The sequence below is a fragment of the Macaca nemestrina genome, chromosome 2, assembly GCF_043159975.1.
Source record: "Macaca nemestrina isolate mMacNem1 chromosome 2, mMacNem.hap1, whole genome shotgun sequence".
NCBI lineage: Eukaryota > Metazoa > Chordata > Mammalia > Primates > Cercopithecidae > Macaca > Macaca nemestrina.
This window is the reverse complement of record NC_092126.1, coordinates 127,964,528-127,986,821: the sequence shown is the minus strand read 5'-3', so window position 1 is coordinate 127,986,821 and position 22,294 is coordinate 127,964,528. Positions and strand designations below refer to the sequence as shown.

The 22,294-nt window shown below is 43.7% G+C and overlaps 1 protein-coding gene across 2 annotated transcripts in view; it reads left to right on the top strand.

The window, feature by feature from the left end:
• Nucleotides 1–22,294, top strand: part of LOC105483373 (prickle planar cell polarity protein 2) — a 354,334-nt gene continuing 332,040 nt past the window's right edge. Inside the window, exons 1-2 of one of the 2 annotated variants that reach the window (XM_011744213.3) lie at nucleotides 1–130; nucleotides 887–972. In XM_011744213.3, coding sequence (XP_011742515.2) covers nucleotides 89–130; nucleotides 887–972 — 128 coding nt within the window. In that variant the 5' untranslated portion in view covers nucleotides 1–88. Of the gene's footprint in view, nucleotides 239–886; nucleotides 973–22,294 lie in introns of both variants that reach the window. The other variant, XM_011744205.3, reaches the window with a different exon arrangement.

The window sequence follows — 22,294 nt, the reverse complement described above, 5'->3', positions numbered from 1 at the left end:
GCCGAGGGTGCCCGCCCAGGCGACCCGCCCTCCCGGCCGCGGTGCGGACGGACCGACGGACGGCGCTGCGAGCAGGAGGCGTCCGGCCATGTTCAGCCGGAGCTCCCGGAAAAGACTCTCCAGCCGCTCGGTGAGTGTCCCCCGCTCGAGCGGGGCCGATCGCCGGGCACCTCCAGCCGGCCGCGAGCGCCCGCGCGCAGCCCCACTGCGCCCCGCGGCTGCGCACCTGTGGCCCCAGGTAAGCCAGCCCCGCGGGCGGGGCGCGTCCAGGGCGCGAGAGAGCGCTCGAAGGCGCGGGAGGGGTTAGGTTCCGACCCCCGGCTGGGCGACAGTGAGACCCGAACCGTGGCCCTCAGGGTCACAGTCTGGGGGATCCCTGGAAAGCCCCCTCCCTCCAGGGAAATCGGAATCCCAGCACTAAAGCTCCAGCGTCCAGCCACTTGGAGCTCTAGCGGGGACTTGGACTTTGAGGCTGTCTTTTGGGGTGTCCTCTGCTGCCCCCTTTCCGGGAGCACCAGCCCAGTCCAGCGATGCTCGCTTCTTGCGGACTCCAGGGAACTGAAGGGTCTTGCTTTTGTTTCTTAGAAACCCGTGACCAAGGTGTCTGGGGGAGACAAAGCCCCAGCCGTGGCCATTTCTAGGTGGTGTGGTGCCCACGCCGGAGGCAGCCTGCCTGGGTCCGCGCACCCTTCCCCAGGCAGACGGGAGACCACCCCTGGGGCACTGGCAGCGCCCCGCCCCGTGCCCCCATACAGAAGAGGAACAGTTGACTCAAATCACAGGAGGTGGGGTGGGAGGGGCAGGCCATCCTGTCTGGGACACGAGTGGGGCTGTGGAGGGAGCCCCCGTGTTGGAGACATGCGTGTGTTTTCTTTTTGTTTTGAAGTTGACCGGACTGGGGCGGATAGAGCGAGGCCAGCCATGTAACGCCTGTGGTGACCAGTGCCCTGGGTTCGCCTTGCATAAATGGAGGTAGGAAGCCTTAAATGCACAACACTACAGCAGGAAAAAATATGCAATATGTAATATATATATATATATATATATATATATATATATATATATATATATTCCCCCCGCGCCTTAAATCTCACTTGTAAGTCACATGGAAAGAATGCAAAGGCTGTTTCTTTAAGAGCGGAGCTACATCTGCTACAAATATTGGAGGTGGAAGTGGTGGCCAGACACTGGGGGATGCAGGAGAGCCGGGCTCAGGCTGCGTTTCCCTGATGTGAAAACTGTGGATCCCTAGCACTGGCACTATGTGTCTAGGTAACTCACTCCAAAACCATTCACCCTGGGCATGACAGTGTTGCCAAGTGCCACAGTGCTGTGTGTGTAGGATTCCCTGGACTAGCTGGTGTTTTCCAATTGTGTTTTTAATTCAGCGCCTGTAACTCTGGGTCCCAACCACAGACCCATTGCTGCCCGCCTGCGCCGTGTCAACCCTCTTCGGTGGCCAGATGTTTCTTATTAAATGTGCTTTGAGTGTTGACTTCCAGGCAGCCCCAGCTTGGATTGGAATGATTATGTTTGGGAGACAAGGGAGCTGGGTGCCCTCCCAATGCATCTGGCTGCTGGGGCTCTGGTTGGGAAAAGTTGGGGTGCAGGCTTACAAGCTGTCAGTTTGCTGATTTCAAGCAAGAGGTGAATCCTCCCTGGCGTCTTCATGAAAAGGAAAAACTGGTGACAGGAGAAAATTGTGCAATATCATAACACATTCTCTTTTGGATTAGTGCATCTTTCCCCCTTTCTCCACCACTCAAGCTGCTTATGAAGAGGGCTTTTTCTGGATGCTAGGCAGAAAAGCCTGCTTTGATTCCACACCCCCACCCCATTAGTGCATCTCTACTTTTCCCCATTTGTAATATGTGCTGGGCACCCAGTTACAAGAAAACTCCCAACCAGCTCCTTCAGAAATTAAATGCTTTTGTTCCTGCTTCAGATGGGTCTGGCAGCCTCTTTGCCTTTGTTTCAGGGCACTGAGCGCAACCCTTATGGCTCCCGAGCATTTAATAACTTCTGTGTCAGAGTCAAGGCAGACGACCTTATAAATATGTAATTGGCAGACATAGACATTCATCAGTGGTACCGATGTGGTAGCCCAAATCGGTGTGCTGTAGGCCAGACCCTTGTGTGTACCAAATATGAATATGGGTGAAAAAATGAGAATAGGTGTAGAGGTCTTAGTGTGTTAAACCAAATCCAGCATAACAAAACTACTGAGTGCTTCCTTTTTGATGCATCTTGTGCTCTAATGGGGGTGGGAGAGGCAGAGTAATGAACAGCAGAGTAAGTGATTTCCAACTTTCCTTTCCTCACCTACTCTGCAGCCCTTGGGTCAACTTCTGAACAGGGGCTTTGTGGGGCAGTGGCGCAGGGTGGGTGTGTAGCCTGACTTCTCTCCTTCACTGTGTGATCCCTGATCACCTGTCTGTCACTACTTTCCCTAGTTCCCAGTTTGCCTACTGTTAAGTGGGCATAATAATGGCATTTAATGCAGAGCGTGATTGTAGGGATTAAATAGATCTGAAAAACACAAGCTTTGTCCAGTCCCAGGCATATCATAAATACTTGCTAATTTTGTTCATGATTTTTAGCATCCCTTCAACCACTGCTCAGGAGGAGACATAACTAGTGTATCTGGGGATGCTAGGGGTCCAGGGCCACTCTAGACCTTCATGATCACAGCTTTTTGAAGAATTTTAAGCTGTTTTAATCTGGCTGATTTTGCAAAGGGAAAACAAGTGTTTTGTTTTCAGCCCAATTATGGAACTATTCTTTTGGAAAGAGACTCTTTCAACAGACTTTGACAGATTTTCATGCTGAAGCAATTGCCCTACCCCAGCAGAAAGACCACTTCGGCTTCATGAATAGGGTTTTTATGGCACTTCCACCCATTGCTGGAAAAGAAGTGGCTCCTTGCTCTTACCCCCTCCTTTTCCTATTGGCATACTTTTGGGTGACCTTTTGGAGAAGAGAGATAACTATTTCTGGGTTACACAGCACGGTCTTCTTTTTGGCAGTTTGAAACCCACTTTACAGCCCTCTCACTGGGGCAAGCATGAGCCCCTTGGAGAGAGAGTTGGGCCTGGGTAGGAAGAAAAGGTAGGCCTGACACAGAGGCCGAATGCTGCCTTTGATCTGACTCAGGGAGAATGGAACTGTCCTCACCCCAAATGCCAAAGAACCCTAAGATGATCACTTGTTTCCTTTGTTCACTGCATCATCCCCTTCACAGGTCTCTCTGCTTCCACCCTGGTCCCCTTCCAGTACTTTGTCCACACAGCAGGCATCTCTTAAAAACAGGATAGAATTGTGTTACTGCCTCCCGGCATGACGGCACTAAAATTCTAAGGAGGAAGGGTGTTGTAAACAAACTTTGCTTCCCTCTGATATGGTGGAGCTTTGAAGTCCAGACAGAGCAGGGCTGGCATTTGCAATGGCTTCAGCAAGCTGTGTGACCTTGGGCAAATGACTTAGGTTCCCTGAGTTCCATTTTCCTCACCTGTCAAATTGGCAGCTCTCTAAGGAACAAATATTTGAGGGCTTGCTCTGCACCTGATACTCTGGTGACACAGCAAAGAACAAAACAATATTCCTGCCCTTATTCCACTAATCACATTTTAGATAAAGTAGTGAGGAAAGGATTCTCTGAGAAGGTGACATCTGAACAGAGACCTAAATGAAGCAAGGGAAGAGGATCGTGCTCATTCGCACCTGACGCAGGTACTAACAACATCATCATCTCATGGGAGATTGTTAGAAATGCAAAGTCTCTGGCCCGCCCCAGACCTCCTCAATCCAAACCTGAGCTTGAACAAGATCCCTGGCTGCTGCTTGTATGCATTAAAGATTGAGAAGCACTGAGTTAAAACACCCAGCATTGTGTATGGCAAATTGCTTTTCCTACGTCAAGGCTTCCTCAGTGCCAGGAAAGATGCCCACGGTCCTGTTGAAGTCATGTATATTTTATGGGGATTTTCCTGAGTGATCATACACTCTTTCCATTTTTGTTGTCACCCACACCTTTAGGTAGCAAATGTGGGTTTTTGTTTTTGTTTTTTTTTAGAATTTCTAAAAAGAACAAAAACAGAAAAACAAAAACCTCCAAGACAGGTATTTATGGGTCTTAGAGTACAAAGGTCTCACAATTGTCAGCAGGACCTCTCTCCTCCACCTGATGGAAGGCAGCTGGGGAGCAAAGGTGGCTATTGCAGGGTGCTCACCGCAGATGACCTATCCTGGAAGAAACATCACTCCGGGGTGGCCTAGGGGAGACTCTGCTGGTCTGGGCGGCTGAGGGAATTTTCATTAAGGAAGATTAGGGCATCTTCATGGACTGCAGCCAGAACAAAATCATTAATAACTAAGCACTTAGCTTACCCTGCTACAGGATAGCTTTCTGAGTGGGGGTTAATTGGCCTTGCTTGTTTGCAACCAGTTTGAACAGGGAGAGAAAAATAGCCATTTTTACAGTGAAGATTTGCTTATCTACATGCCAAGAACTGATGAATAATAATAGTAATAATTACGGTAATACCAAAACAGCATCAGCAATAAGAACGAGTGCTTGCTTTGTCCGGGATCGTGCTTCCGTGTTTTACATACATTTTAATTTCATCCTCACTAAATCCTATAAAAATAGATGTGATTATTTTCCTGGTAAGAAAACTGAGGCTGAGGGTTGTTAAGTAACTTAACCCAAGGTCACCTGGCTAGGGAGAATGCTGCTGGGATTTGGCTCCAAAACCAAATTTGGCTTATTTTCTTGTGATTCTTGTTACTTGTTCTAAAGTAGTGCTCACAAACTGAAAGCCCTTGAGTCAAATCCAGCTTGCAGATAGGTTTTGTTTGATCCATACAACATATTAAATAAGGAGGCCTTTTCTAACATAAGCCCAGGTTTCTGGCTTCTGTTGAAAAATCCAAAGATCAGGTAACATCAGGAATACTTTCCTGCATTTCTGACAGTGTCTGACAGGAGCTGAGGAGTTGCCCTTTAGATGGGCGTGACCGCAGCTCACCATACTCTCCAGCAATCTAGTTGAGTTCAGGGAACTCTTCAAATATTTAGGTTACCTGTCAGGGATTGGAAGTGATTGAAGCTTGCAAATCCTGAATGAGCAATCTCATCTCCCCCAAAGAGAAAGTAAGCTTTCTCTATCAGCTACCATTTTAAAGCTTGACAATGCCAGGGAAGTGTTTTACATCTTTTCTACCTTATCATTCATGACAGCCCTAGAAGGTAAGTGCAGTTATTTACATCCATTTTAATGGGTAAGGAAACTGAGTCTCAGAGGAGTTAAGTAATTTGCCTATGGTTACACAGCCAACTGCTTAATGGGATTGTGTCCCCATCTGACTTCAAAAGTCTGTGTTCTGGGCCAGGACTTCTCAAACTTGCATACAAATTACTGGGGGCTCTTGTTCGAAATTCAGATTCTGATTCTATAGATTTGAGGTGGGGCCTGAGATTTTCCATTTCTACCAAGCTTTAAGATGATGCCGTGAAGCTGGTTGGGGGACCAACACTTCGAATAGCAAAGGTTTAGTTTAGATTGGCATCAGTAAAATACAGCCTGCTGGCCAAATGTGACCCTTTTCCTGTTTTGTATGGCTCATGAGTTACATTTTTAGATGGTTGGGGAAAAAAATCAAAAGAAGAATATTTCACAACATATGAAAATTACATGAAATTCAGATTTTGGCACCCAGAAAAAAGTGTTATCTGAATAAAGTCATACTCATTTACTTACATCTTATCTATGGCTCAAATATGTAGGTTACCTGTCAGGGACTGGAAGTGATTGGAGCTTGCAAATCCTGAATGAACAGGTTTTTGTGCTACAGTGGCAGACTTGAGTAGCTGCAGCTGAGATTGTATGGCCCAGAAAACCTAAAATATTTAGTATCTGGATCTTTATAGAAAATATTTGCTGACCCCTGGTCTATACCACTATCTAGGGCAACATGCAAATAGCTTATTTTAGTTTAGAATAAAGGGATCTGAGAATCTTTTGGAATCAGGGCTAGAGGAAACACCCCCTCCAACCTAGATGAGAATGGTGGTAAAATCAAAGGCAACCAAAGAGCTAGGGAACAGACCAAAGCATTTTCTAAAGGGCATGTGGAGATGAGGCTTGCAAGACAAGATCAATGAACCTCCAGTGGATTCTAAGCCCCTTGTAATCCCTTTAACGTTTCAGCTTTACTGATAAATGTAGATTCAACTTGAGCATTAAAAGACGGACTTTCCTAACAAGCCTCCTGGAGTCCCACTTTCATGGGCAACTGACACGGAGTGCCCAGTGCAGGGAGAGTGTTGTGAGATTGTTATAATTATGCAGAGCTGTTTGTTTCCAGACAACGGCTGCCTTTCCAGCCGGGATGCTTTGGCCGGGATGCAGTTGCTCCAGAGGCAGCGCTTGCTGGGCTAGCCAAGACTGTGCCTTGAAAAGTCTCCCTCCTTAGTTGCCTGGGCGATTGTGTTGATTGATGACTGAGGCAGCAATTCGGGGTGATGCCGGCCTGGTTTCCTTTAATGGATTGTAATTTGGCTAAGAAATGGGTTCCCACTGATTATTTTGCTTGGAGAGGAAAAACACTCTGCCTCAGTCACTGACATGCCAAAAAATGGGAAAACAAGGAGAGGCGTTTTGGGGGGTGGGGGTGGGGGAAAGCGTAGATTGAGTTATGCCTAACACCAAGGCAGGGAAAGATACTTAGCTGATAAGAAGGTTGCAGGCTGGCTCACTTAATGTCATTGGCATTTAATAATACACCTGATAGAAGTTGAAATACCTTACAGGGTTTTTTTCTCTGCAGGAACTATATCAGTTTATGCCAGTATATCTGTATTATTACCTGTTTTTGGAAATAGACATAACTATTTTAAAGATATTAAACTATCTCACACGTTTGCACATATGAAAAATACATATCATAGAGGGGAAACCCCTTCTTTTTCATACCTTCTAGACCAGGGGTTGGCAAGCTGCAGCCTGTGGGACAAAATTAGCCTGCTACCTGTTTGGTATGGCCTACTAGCTAAGAATGGTTTTCACATTTTTAAATCGCTGAAAAAAAAAATCAAAAGAAGAGTAACATTTTTGTAGCATGTAAAAATGATACAAAATTTCAATTTCAGAGTCCATAAATAAACTTTCATTGGAACACTGCCGTGCCTGTTCATCTAGTAACATCTGAGGCTGCTTTTGCAGTAGCAGAGTAGTTGAGACGGCCCTTATGGCCTGCAAAACTGAAAGTATTTACTATCTGGCTCTATACAGAATCAGTTTGCTCACCCCTAAGCTACAGATATATGTTGTTTATAGTCTGGTATTTATTTCCTTAGGTTCATTCAGATTATTTATTAATATTGCTTTAACAGAAAATACACATCCTACATGTTATCTTTTATAGCTTACTTTTTTCATACTTAGAAATACTTTCTGGACATTTTTCCATGTCAGTATATAAAAGCCAAAAGCATCTAATATATTTATTAGTTTTCAGAATCCATTGTATGGATTATGATTAAGTCAAAATTTCTCCCTTCATGACCACTCTGTTTTCCATTGTTCCCAATTATATATCATATAATGATAGCTTTTCTCATGCTACAGCATGCCTGTGTAGTTTTACCCAATTTTATGTTTCTGTGGTATAATTGGAATTACTAGGTGAGAGGAGGTAACATTTAAAATTTTAAGTGCTCTTGCCAAATTGTCCTCCAAAAAGATGGTGCCAATTTGCACCCCCATTCTTTTAAAGATTTGAGTACATTTATGTGCTCTTTGGGCTGAAACTTTGAAACATCTCAACTTGTATGGCAACCTGGTAATTAATCCTTGTTTAATCACCCTGAGTGACAATTTGTGCCTGATGACTACTGAGAAAATACAGAGCATTGATGTCAATCGTCTTTTGTTCAAAATAAATTTTATTTGTTTTTAACCATGAAAGCGATACCCACATTCTGTTGAAAGGTTGTCATTCCTCCTGATGCCTCTGTAGTTTAAGGTTGTTGGGATGAGGGAGAGCCTAATATATTTGTTATTTTGTGGTCTCTTGGTTCAAAAAACTCAAAGGTCACCCTTTAACCATGTGATTAATGAGTACCCCAGAGGGATTTCCCTATGGAGAGAGGAAGCATTCCCTAATGGGAATGACTTCCAGATCTTGAGCTTTTTGAGATCAAAGGGATTGAACCTGCCTGTGTATGGGAGAGTCATAGGGGTATGATCTCTGCGGGAAATGTATATTTCTAGCCAGTGTCACAGAAACTTCTATGAAGCTTGTAAGGGTTTATATGAAAGGATTATAGCTGAGTGGTTAAAGGGACTGGCTTTGAAGACATTGTTGGAATTGTAGATTTGGCTTTGTCTCTTACTAGCTGAATAGCCTTGGGCAAGTGACTTAATATTTTTGAGCCTTGATTTTTCTCATCAGAAAAATGGGGATACTACTACTTGTCTCATGAGGTTGTGGTGGGGGAATGCATGTAATGTGCCTCCCACTTTTCATGACCTGTAACCTGGGGTTGATATATGTTTGTGGTTTCAAGAGGGTTTAATAAAGACAGGGCGCATGTGGAGGAAGAATATCTGGGTTCAAGGTCCTGGAAATTGTAGGTTATGTAATTGATAACAAGTTACTTCCCCACTGTATTAGTCCATTTTTACACTGCTAATAAAGACATACACCAGACTAGGCAATTGACAAAAGAAAGAAGTTTAATGGACTTACAGTTCTGTGTGACTGGGGAAGCCTCATAATCATGGCAGAAGGTGAAAGTCACATCTCACATGGTGGCAGACAAGAGAAGAGAGCTTGTGCAGGGAAACTTCCCTTTTTAAACCATCCGATCTTGTGAGACTTATTCACTATTATGAGAACAGAGGTGGCTTACGCCTGTAATCCCAGCACTTTGGGAGGCTGAGGCAAGTATATCACGAGGTCAGGAGTTCGAGACCAGCCTGACCAACATGGTGGAACCCTGTTTCTACTAAGAATACAAAAATGAGCCAGGCATGGTGGCCCACACCTGTAATCCCAGCTACTCAGAAGGCTGAGGCAGGAGAACAGCTTGAACCCAGGAGGTGGAGGTTGCAGTGAGCTGAGATCGTGCCATTGCACTCCAGCCTGGGCAACAGAGTAAGACTCCATCTCAAAAAAATAATAATAATGATGATAATAATAAAGAGAACAGCATGGGAAAGACCTGCCACCATGATTCAATTACCTCCCGCTGAGTCCCTTCCACAATACATGGGAATTCAAGATGGGATTTGGGTGGGGACACAGCCAAACCATATCATTCCACCCCAACCCCTCCCAAATCTCATGTCCTCACGTTTCAGAACCAATCATGCCTTCCCAACAGTTCTCCAAAGTCTTAATTCATTTCAGCATTAACTAAAAAGTCCACAGTCCAAAGTCTCATCCAAGACAAGGCAAATCCCTTCCACCTATGAACCTGTAGAATCAAAAGCAGGTTAGTTACTTCCTAGATACAATGGGGGTACAGGCATTGGGTAAATACAGCCATTCCAAATGGGAGAAATTGGCCAAAAACAAAGGGCCTGTAGGCCCCATGCAAGTCCCAAATCCAGTAGGGCAGTAAAATTTTAAAGCTTCCAAATGGTCTCCTTTAACTTTATGTCCCGCATCCGGATCATGCTGATGCAAGATGTAGGCTCCCATGGCCTTGGGCAGCTCCACCCCTGTAGCTTTGCAGGGTATAGCCCCGCTCCTGGCTGCTTTCACAGACTAGTGTTCAGTGTCTACACCTTTTCCAGGTGCACAGTGCAAGCTATCAGTGGATCTACCATTCTGGGGTCTGGAGAAAGGTGGGCCTCTTCTCACAATTCCAGTAGGCAGTGCCCCAGTAGGGACTCTATGTGGGGGCTCCAACCCCACATTTTCTTTTTGCATTGCCCCAGCAGGGGTTCTCCATGAGAGCCCTGTCCCTGAAGCAAACTTCTGCCCTGGCATCCAGGTATTTCCATTACATCCTCTGAAATCTAGGCGGAGGTTCCCAAACCTCAGTTCTTGACTTCTGTGCACCCTCAGGCTCAACACTACATGAAAGCTGCCAAGGCTTGGGGCTTCCACCCTTTGAAGCCACAGCCCAGGCTGTACCTTAGCCCCTTTTAGTCATGGCTGGAGCGGCTGGGACGAAGGGCACCAAGTTCCTAGACTGCACACAATATGGAAACTCTGGGCCCAGCCCGCAAACCCATTTTTTCCTCCAAAACCTCCTGACCTGTAATGGGAGGGGCTGCTGCAAAGGTCTCTGGAGACATTTTCCCCTTCGTCTTGGTGATTAACATTCAGCTCCTTCTTACTTACGCAAATTTCTGCAGCCGGCTTGAATTTCCCCTCAGAAAATGGGATTTTCTTTTTTAGTGCATTGTCAGGCTGCAAATTTTCCTTTTATGCTCCATTTCCCTTTTGAAACGGAATGCCTTTAATAGCACCCAAGTCGCCTCTTGAATGTTTTGCTACTTAGAAATTTCTTCTTCCAGATACCCTCAATCATCTCTCTCAAGTTGAAAGTTCCACAGATCTCTAGGGCAGAGGCAAAATGCCTTCAGTCTCTTTGCTAAAACATAACAAGAGTCACCTTTGCTCCAGTTCCCAACAAGTTCCTCATTTCCATCTGAGACCACCTCAGCCTGGACCTTATTGTCCGTATCGCTGTCAGCATTTTAGGCAAAGTCATTCAACAAATTGCTGACTTTCCCACATTTTCCTGTCTTCCTCCTAACTGTTCCAACCTCTGCCTGTTACCAAGTTCCAAAGTTGCTTCCACATTTTCAGGTATCTTTTCAGCAGTGTCCCACTGTACTGGTACCAATTTACTGCATTAGTCTGTTTTCATACTGCTGATATAGACATACCCAAGAGTGGGCAATTTTTTGTTGTTTTTTGACTGAGTTGTGCTCTATCACCCAGGCTGGAGTGCAGTGGTGTGATCTTGGCTCACTGCAGCCTCTGCCTCCTGGGTTTAAGTGATTCTCCTGCCTCAGTCTCCCAAGTAGCTGGGATTACAGGTGTATGCCACCATGCCCAGCTAATTTTTGTATTTTTAGTAGAGATGGGGTTTCACCATGTTGGCCAGGCTGGTGTCAAACTCCTGACCTCAAGTGATCCACCTGCCTTGGCCTCCCAAAGTGCTGGGATTACAGATGTGAGCCACTGCACCAGGACCGAGACTGGGCAAGTTACAAAAGAAAGAGGTTTAATGGACTTATAGTTCCACATGACTGGGGAAGACTCACAATCATGGCAGAAGGTAAAAGTCATGTCTTACATGGCAGCAGACAAGAGAAGAGAGCTTGTGCAGGGAAACTTCCCTTTTTAAACCATCAGATATCATGAGACTTATTCATTATCATCCGAACAGCATGGGAAGGACCTGCCCCCATGATTTAATGACCTTCCACTAGAGCCCTCCCACAACATGTGGGAATTCACGATGAGATTTGGTTGGGAACAAAGCCAAACCATATCACCCATCATGAGTAAAAGCCTTTCATTTGGTGAACGGGAGTGATGATTCTTGTCTCATGGACTAAACTTAGAAGAAATAGAATGGAGGGCTTCCTTGTATAGGACTTTAGGTTCCAAAGGAATGAGACTTCTGATGGAATAATAGATTCATATTACATGTTACACACTCACTTTGGGTGAAATGGAGTTTGATAGAATTGGACCCTACAACCTCACAATCGTTTTGCCTAAGTGAATTATGCATATGATATTTATAAAAACAGTTTGCATACTATAACAGAAAGATAACTTTCAAACTCTGCCCCTGGGGTCAGTACATAAAAACGGGCCTTTCTTAGACCCTGCAACCCACCAACTGGACAATGGAAATTCATGTCCGTGATGAAAACATGTCATCAAGGCAATACTTAATCAGTTTCCCCCAGCCTGCTTAATAAGTATGAATTGTTTTTGGCTTCTGTTGTGCCACGTTAAACATTTCCATTTACATGATCACAAGTCCCTAAGTAGAAGCTCCCTCTTCTGAAGCATGAGAAACATGGATATTTATATAAAATTTGAACCTGGGATCTCTGGAAATTCCTGAGATTAGATCTGGCCTATAGGTATATTTTGTTAGCATTGCACAGGATTTAAATTTTAAACCAGTTGCTAACATTTAAGATATTGTGTAAAAATTCAGATTTGGGCTTTCTCTGGAAAGATGACAATATCTGGCAAAACTAGTCTAATATTCTTTTCCTTTAAGATGAAACATGTTCAACTTTTTCACAGTTTCCACCATTCCCTATTGTCTTACACCTGGCCTGCCTTGCTGATTTACATTACTGGTTGGCCACTACAGACATCAGATTTTGTGACTACTGATTTGAAAGAAACCAGTGAGTGAGTGTCATGACTGGAAGGATGAAATGAATGGTGGGGTGGCATAAAGTCACTACCTGGCAGGGGCAGCTGCCCTAAGCAAGTCCTCTTAGCAGCTAAGCCCTCCCTTTCTGGGAGATGCAGTAGAGGAGGAGCAGACACTATTGAGGGCCTGCTGTGTGCTTGGTTTCTTTCAGGAATCACTTCATTTCCTACTCAAAACAGTTTCCTGAGGCATGTCTTTTATCTTCCACTTTTTAAATATGGGGCTGCAGGGAGGTTAGGTAGCATGCACTCATTCACATTGGTCAATAAGTAATGGAATCAGGATTTGAAGTCAGATCTTCGAGGCTGCAGATTACAAGCTCTTGAATCCAGAGAGTGTTTAGCTCTGGCATTTGATTCTTCTGGTCTAAATATAAACCTGTACCTTGGGGAAAACAGTTTCATATTCTCTATGGCCTGGGGATGAGATCTGACTAGTGTCTAAAATAGAACAAAATGTCTGAAGAACCCTGGACTAGTTGGTTTATTTGGGGCAAGATTCTTAAAAGGGAAACTCCTTCAAATTAGAGGTTGTGGGGTTGAGCTTACTGGGGTGTCCGAAAGGTGCCACCTTGAGAAAAATGGAATCGAGTGCAATGTGACTTCCCGTTCCTTAGGAGGCCACTTGCAGTTTTCTAATCAGATCTGACTACATTAAATTGGGCTCCATTCAGCTTGTTAAAAACTTTGGTGTAAATTGGGCTGCCTGGGAGAGCTTGTGTGGGGGGAGGGCAGCTTTAAAAATGCCATTTGCATAATGATTCCTGGAGGAAAACTCTACAAAAGGGATCAGTCAAGGGAGGGAATGTACAGTACCTCCTTTCAGCAGCCAACTATACGTCAACAAGCCTAAAAATAAACAAGATGTTTGTTATCCAGCCTTTGAACCTAGGCTTTTGAGTATATGTAGCGACCTTTGGTGTCACATTGGCAAAACAGACACAAGCACATTTGACTGGTGGAAGGCATTTAATGAGCGCATTATTTGATTTTATGTTTGGTACACTACTTGGTGATGCAGAAACTGCTTTCACAATTCTTAAAAAGTGGCTCATTATATGTACCTCTAACACCCAGAGTGGGTTCTCCTACTTTGAGTGCTGAGGAATGAGGCCTCCAGGGGACTTATTAAAAGAATGCAGGTGTTTGCTTTCTTCCACAACGCTATGAAATTACCCCGATAATATAATTTCCCAAAGTCTTTTGTTCCACAATCAGGGACCCAGGGATACTCCCTGTTATTTGCATCCTTGGTGACTCGGCCTTTGAAACTCCTCCAGCAACTTACTGAGTTGTTTGGAAATCACAATGACAAGTTCCTCTCATCTTTATGAAGCCAAAAGTTTGGAGACAATAGATAACTGAGGAAAGTGTTCTTCATTTTTGGGTGCATGTTTGTCGCCACAGAGAAGGACACATTACATATGTTTTCCTGGGTTCTGGGAGGTGGAACTTTTTTTTTTCTGTTTTTGGTAAAATTTTGGTGGTAACAGCATTTTTTTTTCCTGCAAGACTTCCATGTATTTTTAAATTGTTTTTGAGCTTTGAGTTGGTAGGAGGTGCTCCTTACAACCTTTGATTTGCAAACATTTATTTCTTGGTTTAACCCATCCTTGGTTTAACCCATTATGACCGCCATCACTCAACTGACTCGCCACAAACTGGGTAAATACTTACCATACTTACCTTTCTTTAATTATCTTTTTTTTTAAATCTTTTTTATTAACCTTTCTTAAATGTATGCATAGCTTCCATTTTATTTCAATGTTTAATATTAGAAGTATTTTGGGTCTTTATTTAAAAGTTCGGGTTTTTTCCCCCCAAAAAATTCAACTTTTCTTTTAGATTCAAGGGGTATATGTGCAGATTTGTTACATGGATATATTGCATGATGCTGAAGTTTGGAGTACGCATGATCCCATCATCCCGGTAGTGGGCATGGTACCCAATAGGTAGTTTTTCAGCTCTTGCCCTCCTTTTTCTCCTCTACCCTCTAGTAGTCCTCAGGGTCTCCTTGATAAAAACTTTTTTAAGGCAGGTTTGTTTCTTATTCTAAATTAATTTTGATCAAATTGTTGGATGATAAATATGCAGTTTAGACAGGAAAATGCAGCAAAGTCAAGTGATTTATGAAAAAAACAAGCACAACTTTGTAATCCAATCACCAGTACACTTAGCACTAGTCTGTGATTTCCTTCTAGTCTGTTTTTCTGGAGACTAGAAGTCCAAAATCAAGGTGTCATCAGGGTTAGTTCCCTCTGGAGGCTCTGAGGGAGACGGTTCTGTGCCTCTCTCCGAGCCTCCAGTGGCTGCTGGCAATCCTTGGTGTTCTTGGCTTGTGGATGCATCACTTCTGTGTCTGCCTCCATCATCACATGCCATTCTGCCTGTGTATTCCGTTTCCCTTCCCTTCTCTTATAAGGACCTATCATTGGATTTAGGCCTACCCTAGCCCAGGATGATCTCATCTTAAGATTCTTAATTATATCTGCAAAGATCCTTTTTCCAAATAAGGTCACATTTAGAGGTAGACATATCTTTTGAGAGGGCACCATTTAATCCACCATAATACATAATAGTTTTCTTTTTTTTTTTTTTTTGAGACGGAGTCTTGCTGTGTCTCCCAGGCTGGAGTGCAGTGGCGTGATCTCGGCTCACTGCAAGCTCCGCCTCCCGGGTTCACGCTATTCTCCCGCCTCAGCCTCCCAAGTAGCTGGAACTACAGGCGCCCGCCACCACGCCCGGCTAGTTTTTTGTATTTTTAGTAGAGACGGGGTTTCACCATGTTAGCCAGGATAGTCTCGATCTCCTGACCTCGTGATCCACCCGCCTCGGCCTCCCAAAGTGCTGGGATTACAGGCTTGAGCCACCGTGCCCGGCCCATAATAGTTTTCATAATAAAGCATGTACAATTTTATATTATTTTTTAAAACTTGTTATACTTTAAGTTCTGGGATACATGTATAGAATGTGCAGGTTTGTTACCTAGGTATACATGTGCCATGATGGTTTGCTGCACCCATCAACCTTTCATTTAGGTTTTAAGCCCCGCATGCATTAGGTATTTGTGTTCTAAATGTGTTATTTGTAAAACCACTGTGGCAAGAAAGGGCTGACCTTGACTTTGGGGCAACTTTATGAGAAATATGCTGTACTTGACTTTTCGAGGCACAGTTGGATGCTTGCAACAGGAAAGGTTTGTACTGATTGGTGCAAAAGTAATTACAGCTTTTTGCCATTAAAAGTAATGGCAAAAGCCACAGTTACTTTTTTACCAACCAAATACATGCTACTAATAGTGGATGGAATTCTGTGATGGAATTTGCTGTCTGTATTGATGAGTTCAGCTCCCTGAATCAGTTGACCCTTGGGTCACCCTACAAAGTCCATCCATCTTCTTTTAGCTTTTGCTGGGCCTTGCCAGGGGAGTGTAAAGGAAATGAACTAATAGTGTGTGGACAGTTATTTGTGGGAAGAGCTTTTGACCCTGGGGCCTTTTAATTATTGTCTATGTTATATAATTCATTTTCAAAGGAAAAAATAGGCATCCTTAGAAAAGGAAATTCCTAGCAATTTTAGGAATGGGTCCCAACTCCACAAAATCCTGCCAGAGATTGCTGTCTCTACCCCTTTATTCTCTGTCAACAAAACCAGAAAAAATATGTTAATTGTACTACCCTACTCTCTGATTTCTTTTAGATCCAATGTGAAAGGATCCATATTAGCAGAGTAAATTATCTGAAACAAAATAAAAATAACTTCTGAGTTTATTATCATCATATTGACTAAACATTAAACATTTACAATGTGCCAGGAATATTATATTCTAAGTAATTATTAAAACTGTTTATGAGATGGACACCAATATTCACATTGTTCTCATGAGGAAGGGGATGTTGCAAATTTAAGTGACAGGCATACCTCAGAGATGTTGAGGGTTTGGTTTCAAACCACTGCAGTAAAGGCAATGTTGCAATAAAGCGAGTCACACACATATTTTGGTTTTCCAGTATGGATAAAATTTATGTTTACACTATGCTGTAGTCTATTAAGTGTGCAATAGCATTATGTCTTAAAAAAACAATGTGCATACCTTAATTTAAAAATATGGCTCGATGCAGTGACTCATGCCTGTAATCCCAGCATTTTGGGAGGCTGAGGCAGGAGGATTACTTGAGCTCAGGAGTTTGAGACCAGCCTGGAAACATGGCAAAACCCCATCTCTACAAACACACACACACACACACACACACACACACACACACACACGAAATTAGCCGGGCGTGGTGGCGTGCACCTCTAGTCCCAGCTAGTGGGGAGGCTGAGATGGGAAAATCACTGGAGCCTGGGCGGAGGTTGCAGTGAGCCAAGATGGCACCACCCCACTCTAGCCTGGGTAACCAAGTGAGACCCTATCTCCAACAAATAAAATAAAATAAAAATGTTATTGCTAAAAATGTTAATGATCATTTGTACCTTCAGCAGATTGTAACCTTTTTGCTGGTGGAGGGTCTTGCTTGGGTATTGGTGGCTGCTGACTGATCTGTGTGGTAGTTGCTGAAGGTTGGGGTAGCTGTGACAATTTCTAAAAATAAGACAACAATGAAGTTTGCCACATCAGTTGACTCTTCCTTTTGCAACAGTTTTCTCTGTAGCATGCAATGCTGTTTGATAGCATTTAACCTACAGAATTTCTTTCAAAACTATAGTCAGTCATCTCTAACCATGCTGCTGCTTTATCAATGGCATTTATATAATATTCTAAATCCTTTGTTGTCAGTGCAACAATGTTCACAACATCTTCACAAACAGTACATTCCATCTCAAGAAGCCGCTTTTGTTTTTCTTATCTATAATAAGCAAATTCTCATCCATCAAGTTTGATCATAAGATTGCAGCAAATCAGTCACATCTTTAGGTTCCCCTTCTAATTCTATTTCTCTTGGTATTTCTACCACATCTGCAGTTCCTTCCTCCACTGAAGTTTTGAACCCTTCAAAGTCATCTGTGGTTTCTTCCAAATTCCTGCTGATGTTGATATTGACCTTCTCCCATGAATCACAAATGTTCTTAATGGCATCTAGAATGGTGAATCTTTTCCAGAGGATTTTTAATTCACCTTGCCCAGATCCTTCAGAAGAATCACTATAGTAGCTGTAGTCTTACGAGATATAGTTCTTAAGTAATAGACTTGAAAGTCAAAATGACTCCTTGATCCATGGGCTGCAGAATGCATGCTGTGTTAACAGGCATGGAAACACATTCATCTCCTTGTACATCTTCATCAGAGCTCTTGGGTGACCAGGTGCATTGTCAATGGGTAGTAATATTTTGAAAGGAATCTTTTTTCTGAGCAATTGTTCTCAACAGTGGGCTTAAAATATTCAGTCAACCATGCTGTAAACAGATGTGCTGTCGTTCAGGCTTTGTTGTTCTATTTATAGAGCACAGGTAGAATAGCATTCTTAAGAGCCCTAAGATTTTTGGAATGGTCAGTGAGAGTTGGACTCAAAGTCATCAGCTGCATTAGCCCCTAACAAGAGAGTCAGCTGATCCTTTGAAGCTTTGAAGTCAGGCATTGATGTCTCCTCTCCAGTTAGGAAAGTCTTAGACGGCATCTTCTTCCAATAGAAGGCTGTTTCATTTACATTGAAAATCTGTTGTTTTGTGTAGCCACCTTCATCAATGATCATAGCTAGACCTTCTGGATAACTCGCTGCAGCTTCTCCATCAGGATTTGCTGCTTCACCTTACATTTTTATGTTATAGAGATGGCTTCTTTCTGTAAGCCTCGTGAAGGCAACCTCTGCTAGCTTCAAACTTTTCTTCTGCAGCTCTTTCACCTCTCTCAGCCTTCACAGATTTGAAGAGAGTTGGGGCCTTGCCCTGGATTAGGCTTTGGCTTAAAGGAATGTTGTGGCTGGTTTGCTCTTCTATCCAGACCACTCAACGCTTTCTCTATATCAGCCATAAAGCCGTTTGGCTTTCTCATCATTTGTGTGTTCCCTGGAGTAGCATTTTAAATTTCTTTTAAGGACTTTTCCGTTGCATTCAAAACTTAGCTCTTTGGCATAAGAAGCCTACTTTTGGTCTATCACGACTTTTGACATTCCTTCCTCACTAAGCTTAATCATTTCTAGCTTTTAATTTAAAGTAAGATAAGTGCAACCTTCCTTTCACTTGAACACATGGAGGCCACTGGAGGGTTTTTAATTGGCTTAATTTTGATCTTGTTGTGTCTCAGGGAATAGGGAGGCCTGAGGAGATGGGAGCGAGATGGGGAATGGCTGGTCTGTGGAGCAGTCAAAACACACACATTTACTAATTATATTTGCCATCTTATATGGGCAGAGTTTGTGGCTCCCCAAAACAACTACAATAGTAACATCAAAGATTACTGGTCACAAATCACCATAACAGATATAATATTAATGAAAAGGTCTGAAAGAGTTCAAGAATTAACAAAATGTGACACAGAGACATGAAGTGAACACATCCTGTTGGAAAAACAGCACTGATAGACTTACTTGACAAAGGGTTGCCCCATAACCTTCAATTTGTGAAAAATGCAGTATTTGCAAAGTGCATAAAGGAAAGTGTGATAAGCTGTGGCATGCCTGTACTTCCCTGTGTCATCTTGGTCACACAGCTAGTTGGTGTTGAAACTAACATTAGATCTTAGGACTCTGACCACAGACTTCCAGCTCATGTAATACACCTGGGTCTGGATGGGTAGTATAGACCCGAAATCAGTGGTTTTTTAACACCTTATTATACACTGGAAGCACTTGGAGGGTTTCTCTCCATCTTCAGAGTTTCCCATTTATTAATTCTTAGTTGGGGCTTAGAATTTGCATTTCCATAAGTTCCCAGGTGTTGCTGCTGGTCCAGGACCACAGTTTGAGAACCACTGGTCCAAACCCGAGCCCAGCCCTCCAAGACTTAACAGTCACATCGGAGAGACCAAATAAACAGATAAACATATATGGCTTAAATGATTAAATGACTGTTCAGTTCAGCAGTCCACAAGCTTTCTTATCACAAAGTCATTTAGATTACAGTTAAACAATAGGTACGTGCTGAAGGCTAGGAGTCTGGGTTGGAAGGAGAGTTTGTCTTGAGCTTTAGTATGTTCTTCACCTCCTCTTCTTCACTATTACTTAGAGACTATGGAGTTTAATAAATGATCTTTAGGATCTTTCATCAGATGGAAAATATAATAGAACCAGCAAAGGTATATGAAAATGACTGAAGATTTATGAGAGATTAATTGTAAAATACAGGGTGAGCCTACAGAAATCAAAATAGTATGGTACTGCATCAGGAATAGAGAGATCCCTGTGACAGCCTAGAGCATCTTCAAAACTAGATCCAAGTCATTATGGGACAATGGTAGATGAGATAGATGATGTTTAAAAGCCCTGGGGAGGGGGCGGAGCAAGATGGCCGAATAGGAACAGCTCCAGTCTCCAACTCCCAGCGCGAGCGACACAGAAGACCGGCGATTTCTGCATTTTCAACTGAGGTACTGGGTTCATCTCACTGGGGAGTGCCGGACGATCGGTGCTGGTCAGCTGCTGCAGCCCGACCAGCGAGAGCTGAAGCAGGGCGAGGCATCGCCTCACCTGGGAAGCGCAAGGGGGAAGGGAATCCCTTTTCCTAGCCAGGGGAACTGAGACACACAACACCTGGAAAATCGGGTAACTCCCACCCCAATACTGCGCTTTAAGCAAACAGGCACACCAGGAGATCATATCCCACACCTGGCCGGGAGGGTCCCACACCCACGGAGCCTCCCTCATTGCTAGCACAGCAGTCTGTGATCTACTGGCAAGGCAGCAGCGAGGCTGGGGGAGGGGCGCCCGCCATTGCTGAGGCTTAAGTAGGTAAACAAAGCTGCTGGGAAGCTCGAACTGGGTGGAGCTCACAGCAGCTCAAGGAAACCTGCCTGTCTCTGTAGACTCCACCTCTGGGGACAGGGCACAGTAAACAATAACAAACACAGCCCAAACCTCTGCAGACGCAAACGACTCTGTCTGACAGCTTTGAAGAGAGCAGTGGATCTCCCAACACGGAGGTTGAGATCTGAGAAGGGACAGACTCCCTGCTCAAGTGGGTCCCTGAACCCTGAGTAGCCTAACTGGGAGACATCCCCCACTAGGGGCAGTCTGACACCCCACACCTCACAGGGTGGAGTACACCCCTGAGAGGAAGCTTCCAAAGCAAGAATCAGACAGGTACACTCGCTGTTCAGAAATATTCTATCTTCTGCAGCCTCTGCTGCTGATACCCAGGCAAACAGGGTCTGGAGTGGACCTCAAGCAATCTCCAACAGACCTACAGCTGAGGGTCCTGACTGTTAGAAGGAAAACTATCAAACAGGAAGGACACCTACACCAAAACCCCATCAGTACATCACCATCATCAAAGACCAGAGGCAGATAAAACCACAAAGATGGGGAAAAAGCAGGGCAGAAAAGCTGGAAATTCAAAACATAAGAGCGCATCTCCCCCGGCAAAGGAGCGCAGCTCATCGCCAGCAACGGATCAAAGCTGGACGGAGAATGACTTTGACGAGATGAGAGAAGAAGGCTTCAGTCCATCAAATTTCTCAGAGCTAAAGGAGGAATTATGTACCCAGCGCAAAGAAACTAAAAATCTTGAAAAAAAAGTGGAAGAATTGATGGCTAGAGTAATTAATGCAGAGAAGGTCATAAACGAAATGAAAGAGATGAAAACCATGACACGAGAAATACGTGACAAATGCACAAGCTTCAGTAACCGACTTGATCAACTGGAAGAAAGAGTATCTGCGATTGAGGATCAAATGAATGAAATGAAGCGAGAAGAGAAACCAAAAGAAAAAAGAAGAAAAAGAAATGAACAAAGCCTGCAAGAAGTATGGGATTATGTAAAAAGACCAAATCTACGTCTGATTGGGGTGCCTGAAAGTGAGGGGGAAAATGGAACCAAGTTGGAAAACACTCTTCAGGATATCATCCAGGAGAACTTCCCCAACCTAGTAGGGCAGGCCAACATTCAAATCCAGGAAATACAGAGAATGCCACAAAGATACTCCTCGAGAAGAGCAACTCCAAGACACATAATTGCCAGATTCACCAAAGTTGAAATGAAGGAAAAAATCTTAGGGCAGCCAGAGAGAAAGGTCGGGTTACCCACAAAGGGAAGCCCATCAGACTAACAGCAGATCTCTCGGCAGAAACTCTCCAAGCCAGAAGAGAGTGGGGGCCAATATTCAACATTCTTAAAGAAAAGAATTTTAAACCCAGAATTTCAAATCCAGCCAAACTAAGTTTCATAAGTGAAGGAGAAATAAAATCCTTTACAGATAAGCAAATGCTTAGAGATTTTGTCACCACTAGGCCTGCCTTACAAGAGACCCTGAAGGAAGCACTAAACATGGAAAGGAACAACCGGTACCAGCCATTGCAAAAACATGCCAAAATGTAAAGACCATCGAGGCTAGGAAGAAACTGCATCAACTAACGAGCAAAATAACCAGATAATATCATAATGGCAGGATCAAGTTCACACATAACAATCTTAACCTTAAATGTAAATGGACTAAATGCTCCAATTAAAAGACACAGACTGGCAAACTGGATAAAGAGTCAAGACCCATCAGTCTGCTGTATTCAGGAGACCCATCTCACACGCAGAGACATACATAGGCTCAAAATAAAGGGATGGAGGAAGATTTACCAAGCAAATGGAGAACAAAAAAAAAGCGGGGGTTGCAATACTAGTCTCTGATAAAACAGACTTTAAGCCATCAAAGATCAAAAGAGACAAAGAAGGCCATTACATAATGGTAAAGGGATCAATTCAACAGGAAGAGCTAACT